Below are 6,754 nucleotides of genomic sequence, written 5' to 3'. Positions count from 1 at the left end.
TTTTTTTTTTTTTTGCGGTACGCGGGCCTCTCACTGTTGCGGCCCCTCCCGTTGCGGAGCACAGGCTCCGGACGCGCAGGCCCAGCGGCCATGGCTCACGGGCCCAGCCGCTCCGCGGCACGTGGGATCCTCCCGGACTGGGGCACGAACCTCTGTCCCCTGCATCGGCAGGCGGGCTCCCAACCACTGCGCCACCAGGGAAGCCCAACCATGAACCCTTTCATGGTGAGCAGTACTTAGCGGACCGAGCACTGCAGCGAGAGCCAGGGCACCTGGACTCTGATCTCGTCGTACTGCCCTTCCTCCTGTCCCCAGGGAAGCAGCTTCCTGACCTCTGGGAGGACCCCTGCCCTGGCAGACGAAGCTGAGGATGCCAGCAGAGGAAGAGATTTTTCCACCGCCACTGCTTGTGCTGGTTCTTCTCAAGGGCAAAGAGGGAAGTGATGAGCTCACTCTGGATTGGAGGGCAGTGAAGAGAGGAGCGAGGGAGAGAGAGAGACTCACATTTCCGGAGGCTATTTCAGTTTTCTTTTCTGTTTTGTGCAATTTCACTTATGATATCAGCCAGTGTGTGGCTGCTCTTTTGGAAACTCCCCTAGTGAGGGCGCCCCCTCTGCTGGCCGGGCTCCCTATAAAGGGCCAGCCTGAGCTGCAGAGAATCCCCGCAGAGGATCCTGAGACAGCACGTGGATCTCCCACAGCCTCTGCTCACAGCTACCATGAAGGTCTCCGCCGCCGCCCTCACTGTCATCCTCGCCATGGCTGCCCTCTGCGCTCCTGCGTCTGCCTCCCCATGTAAGTCCAGGTCCTGACCACCACAGCCCCCAGGGTCCGACCCTTAGACTGGCCCAGACCTTGCCCTCTTTTCAACTGTAGCATTTATACCATCTGAACCCTACGACTTACATTCCCCTGTACTGCTTTACCCAGATGTCCAGTTGTCCCTGATAGATCTCAAAGCCACTTCATGGCAGGGACCCTCTGAACAACTTGTATGTGTCATCAGGGTCTACACCCCAAGCCCTACAGGTGCTCGCTGAGTGTGGACTGATGCTGGGGATACTAGCAGGCAGGGGCAGCTTGAGCTGATCTCCAAACATGACTAACTCATGTCTAGCAGCAGCAGGGTTTCTAAGAAGCTTCTAAGCACTTAAGTAAAACTCTCCTGGGACAGTCATATTCCCTCCATTTCACAGATGGAAAAAAATGGGACTTGAATCTAATTAAATGCCCACTCTGGGTCAAGCACTGTGCTGATCGCTTTGCAAATATCACCTTATTTAATGCTCACATCTACTCTTTGAGTAGCTGTCCTCGACTTATAGAACGCCGGAGAGGTTAAGTAACTTGTCCAAGTTCACGCAACTAGGAAGTAAGGAAAGCAGTGTTCAAACCCAGCTCTGTTTGGCTCTGAAACACTACTACTCTGCTGGGAAATGGCAACTGACACTTCCCAGGGCCATCCTAAATTAACTGACCAACAAAAAGTCCTCCTTCTCTGTTCAGAGCCCTTCTCAGTATGCCTCAGCCAGAGGGTCACAGGATAAAATATGCATCTTCAGGCCTCTCTTAGGGGTCCTGGCTCAGTCATGAAGTCTGAGTTTTGGAAGCCTCCCCGCAACCCACCCTAGGTCTCAAAGAAACCAAGTTTTGAACCCACTGAGGATCCTAGGAGAGCAAGAATAAGGGCAGAAGACCTAAGACAGGCCCGCAGGAAACGCAGGATGCCCTCAGAGCCAAAGGCATGGGGTCGTGGTATAGAGGGAAGGCTCAAGGATTAGGTGAGGGAATCCCCAGTCTGGCACTGTGTGTCCATGGCCAAGTGACTTTACCTCTCTGAGCCTCAGTTTCAGCCAAAGGAGGATAATAGTCTGTTCAAGATAAATCATATAGGGACTTCCCTGATGGTCCGGTGGCTAAGACTCCATGCTCCCAATGCCGGGGGCCCGGGTTTGATCCCTGGTCGGGGAACTAGATCCCACATGCTGCAACTAAGATTTCGCATGAGGCAACAAAGATCCCACGTGCTGCAACTAAGACCCGGTGCAGCCAAATAAATAAATAAATATTTTAAAAACGAAAAAAACAAAAAACTTTAAAAAAGATAATTCATATAAAGCACCCAGCACAATACCCAGTGTGCGCTGGCAATGAATCCAGGATTCTTCTTTCTTCCCTCTCCCAGATGCCTCGGACACCACACCCTGCTGCTTTGCCTACCTCGCCCGCCCGCTGCCCCGTGCCCACCTCCGGGAATATTTCTACACCAGCAGCAAGTGCTCCATGGCAGCAGTCGTGTGAGTCTCAGCCCTGTGGAACCCTCCAGGGGGTGAGGGAGGGACACCTTTTGCCCCAGAGCCAGTTCCCTGGCCATGAGCCCTCAGAGATGGTACCCCATCCACTCCCACCCATCCTCTGGCTGCTCAAATAGCCATGGTTCCGCCCTCTCTAGCTTCAGATCCCCCAGCTATCGTGGAAAAAGGCTAGACAAGGTGTTCCTGAAGGATCCTCCCCACTCTGATGGGCTAGGTTAGATCTCTGATCTTTACGGATGTGACTGTTTCTTGAACCTGGTCTGCCATGCCCCTGGGTGGAGAAGATCGACTCAGTCATCCCTTTCCAGTTAAGAACCCCGCAGTCCCTCATATCCGACACCCAATCAAATCCACCTGCAACTTCAAAAGGAACTAAAGAGGAGAGGTCAGAGGTCAAGGCCCTAGTTGCAGTCAAGCGTGTTAAAAAAATAAGTTATTGATTGATGAAGAAATAATGAAATGAGATTCTCCTTTAAATACGTAAGCTACCACATTTAGAAAAATAATAATCCTTGCTACCTAGGAAGTGCCTACTGTGTGTCACATGTCTTACATGCATTATCTCTACATTTTATCATAACATCCCTGACAGGTATGCATAATTTTCTCCATGTTTCAGATAATGAAAGTGAGACCCAGAGAGGTTTGGTGACTTGCCCAAGGTTGTACAGTAAGTGAGAGAGGGATGGAGCCTGTTTCTGGAGCCTCCTCTTTCTACTCTAGCAAGGTCATTAGTGATAGTGGCTTAAGAAGTTTAAGATGATAGAGACTTAAAGAATGAAAATGGGGCAATCACGAAGTTTTCCATATAACGATGAAGTTTTTTAATCCAAAAATTTCTGTGACACTGGCAAAGTTACAGGTATTCAGATTTGGCCTTTGGTCCTGATGAATCTTTCGAAGTATAGCAATAATATTTAGCACTACTGGGACTTCCCTGGCAGTCCAGTGGTTAAGACTCCGAGTGCGGGTTCCATCCCTGGTCGGGGAACTAAGATCCTACATGGCACGTGGTACAGCCAAAAAAAAATGTAGCACTACTAATTTTATCTCTGAAAACAAGTATTTTTCAAAAGGAAAACAATTCCTTCTTTGAGCACCTATTATGGGCAGGCAGAGTGGGGTAAACCACCATCCCTGCCCTCTGGGGCTCAGAGTCTAAGACAGATGTAGCAATGACCAGGGCAACCTGCCTAAGAATGTTACAAAAGGTAAGAGGGAACACACCGCGACTCGGGGCTTAGCTAAGAGAAGGGATTTAGGCAAAGTCTGCTGCAAAAAGTGCTGTTTGACTTGGGATTGGTCTGAGGGACGGGGTGTATGAGGCAGAGGGGATGTCGCCAAGACTCTCCTCTGGTTTTTGTAGAGTCTCCGTATAGGAAAGCACTGAGGGCCTTGAGTGTCAGCACAATGAAGCAAAAGTGTGAAATGAGTTGGAATGGGGAAAGTCTAGGCAGGAGAGGTCCAGTGGAGAGGCTGCTGTGGTCCACATGATTGGTACTGAGGCTGAACAGGACCTGAAGCGAAGGAGAGACGGGGTGAGGAAGCTTCTGAGGCGGAATCAGCAAGCCCTGGCAAGCGCTGTGAGGTCGGTAGCAAGGAAGAGAGAGGGGTTGATTGTGACGCTGAGGTTTCAACCCAGACTTGGAGAAGGGTGAAGGTGGAGCCCCGTGAAGTCCTGAGGAAGAGCTGTTTCAAAGGGAAAGGACCAAGGTGCCAGCACAACAACTGTATGGAAGGTCCAGCAGGGAATGTAAGGTGAAGGGTTTGTAGCCGAGGAAAGGGTGCTGGGGCCGGAGATGTGACATTTTTTTTATAGCAGGAAGGGGTCTCCCAATGTCACAGTGGCAGGAATACAGCAGTCTTGGCTGTTCCGGCTAGTCTGTCTTGATTAAAATCCCAGCTCTGCCAGTTAGTAGCTGCATGAGCTTGGGCCCATCACTTAACCTCTCTGAGCCTCAATTTCTTCATCTGCAAAGTGCAGTAAAATAGAGGTATTTCCCTCACTGGGTCAAAGTGAGGATAATAAAAAGATAAAATTAGAATATTTCCTGGCACACAGTTAGGTGCCCGATAAGTTGTTAACTTATATCATCATCCTTCTCCCCCTCTAAATGTATTATTATATACATAGAAATGACAAGTGAAACTTGATGAGTGAATGCAAAACACTCAGTCACTAACTCATTCAATAAATATCCATGAAGCACCTACGGTGCGCCAGACCCAGTGCCAGAGACTTGCGAAGCGCACAGAAGAGAAGAGCAGCCATGTTGAGCACACCTGCTGTCAAGGGGCAGGTGAAGGTGGAGGGAGGTCAGGCCAGGAGAGGCTCCCCACAGAGCGGGCAGGGAGAGAAGGCTTGGCAAGGGGGGGCGCTAGCCGGTATCACATTCAGCAGGGAGCAGCAGCAGGAAGCCTGGGCAACCCTCCCCCCAGATGTCGGCTTCCTGGCCTTTCAACTTCCTGGCCTCAGGCCAAGGGGGCTGAGGAAAGAGGACAGTGAGTCTGAAGGCTCTCCTGTATGACACCTGGCTTGCCCAGGGCAGGGTCTGCATCGGAAGCTCCCTCACCACCCCAAACAAGAAGACAAATACTAGGAGGCACCAGAGCCCAGTACACCCCTTCTGCTCCCTTTCTCTTCTCTGCACGCCAGGCAGGGGAGAAAGAGAGGTGGTCAGGTGGCTCGGAGTGAGGCTCAGAAAAGGGGAAGCAGCTTCCCTAAGAAAAAACGCTCTCCATGATAGAGCACGAAAAGGGGCCAAGAAATCCTCATTCTCTTCAGATAACCTAAGCCTTCACTTTGTCTGGAAACATCTCAAAAAGGTGCAGGAAAGCATCCTGAAGGAGAAGCCAAAATGAGAACGGTCCCCATAGGCAGGACTAGCTCCACAGTAACACGTTAATGGGTAGCACTGCTGGCCAGACCCAGGGTGTCCCTGAGAGAGAACCAGTCTCCCAGCAAACAGGTGAGGCAGGCAGCTGGACGTAGCGCATGATCCCCGGCCTGTGAGCCTTCCAGCTTACACCATCAACACCTGTAGAGATAAGGCCTCCTGCCCTCACCGGCCTCCACATTCTGGCCGGTTAATTGGTAGAAATGCTTTGACATCTGCCAGTATCTCAGGGTCCTCAACCTCTCCGAGCCACGGTGTCCAGTACCGGGACCTTTGGGCCCATGTTGCTCTGATCCACCCTAAAGTAGAGGTCCCGCAGCACCCCAATAACAACACATGCATGGTATTTTTCAAAACTAATTTATATGTACTATCTCATCTGAGCTTCACAACAATTGTGCTAACTAGGAATTATTTCTCTCCACATTTTAGAGGTAAACGTATAGACTCAGAGGCCCTAAGTGATTTGCCCAAGATAATCTAACTAGTAAGTGGTGAAATCAAGACTCAAGTTCATGTCCTTCTTCTGTTCACCCAGGCACACACAGATGGGTTCCTCTGTCGAGTGTCTAAGGCACTGTGTTATCTAAGGCCAGATCACACATTTGTTTCACCACCTCGTCTCCCACTTACTCAGCCATGACTCAGTTCCTGGAAGACACCTCTTTTTCTCTGCATCTTCAGCACCCAGCACAGGGTCTGAAACAGGAAGTGCTGAGAAGTGGTTGACCAGCTCAAGCCTGGGCTCCTAGGGCCCCGTATCCCCTTAGATCTCCAGGCTGCATGTGTTTTTGCGGCTTGGGGGGCAGGGGGTTAAAATGCACACAGGACTGCTTCTGGCTTGGAGCCCTTTGACCCAACAGAAGAGAAAATGTTCTTTCCTTGAACGCCATACAATCGTATGGAACTCCAAAACTAACCCACCCAGTATCATTTCCCCCCTGCCTCAATCCACCTCATCTCCAAAACTGGTGCTCCCAGCACTGACCAGGTCTCACCCTCTTCTCTCCCACAGCTTTATCACCAGAAAGAATCGCCAGGTGTGCGCCAACCCAGAGAAGAAATGGGTGCGGGAGTACATCAACGCTTTAGAGTTGAGCTAGGATAAAGGACGCCTTGAACCTGAACTTGTGCAAACTTTGCTTCTTGCTCTTGTCCTAACCAGCTTGGGAGGTTTCCCCCCAGTGCCCTCCTCCCACCCGCTCCTTGGAAGGCACAGATTCCACCACCCGCAGCAGCTGCTGTAAAAGCCTCCCAGGGCTCCTGGGGCTCTGCCTTGTGCACAGGAGGTCTCTAGGCTCCGAGCTCAGAGCCCTCGTCCAGCCACCGCTCTGCAGCCAGGAAGGATGTCAGCACCTCTGGAGGTGAAGGAGGGAGGGAGGCTGGGCTCCTACAGTCATGCCCCATGACCAAAGCGCCCATCTCAGCCCCTCACTGGGAAGGGCTGACTGGCAAATGTAAGAAATCAGAGTTTCATTAAAATTCTCAATGCAATTACAAAGCAGGCTGCTGGTTTGACTTCCTGTCGGGAACCCCCCTTCC

At 51.1% G+C, this 6,754-nt stretch overlaps 1 protein-coding gene across 1 annotated transcript; it reads left to right on the top strand.

The window, feature by feature from the left end:
- Positions 1 to 719: 719 nt before the first annotated feature.
- Positions 720 to 6,315, top strand: CCL5 (C-C motif chemokine ligand 5; the record flags this gene model as incomplete). The annotated part of the gene is made up of 3 exons (XM_079725693.1): positions 720 to 795; positions 2,186 to 2,297; positions 6,228 to 6,315. 3 exons carry the CDS (start codon positions 720 to 722, stop codon positions 6,313 to 6,315), a joined length of 276 nt encoding a protein of 91 aa, XP_079581819.1.
- Positions 6,316 to 6,754: the final 439 nt, after the last annotated feature.

Source organism: Hyperoodon ampullatus (genome assembly GCF_949752795.1).
Source record: "Hyperoodon ampullatus genome assembly, chromosome: 19".
NCBI lineage: Eukaryota > Metazoa > Chordata > Mammalia > Artiodactyla > Ziphiidae > Hyperoodon > Hyperoodon ampullatus.
This window is presented reverse-complemented; position numbering and strand designations above follow the sequence as displayed.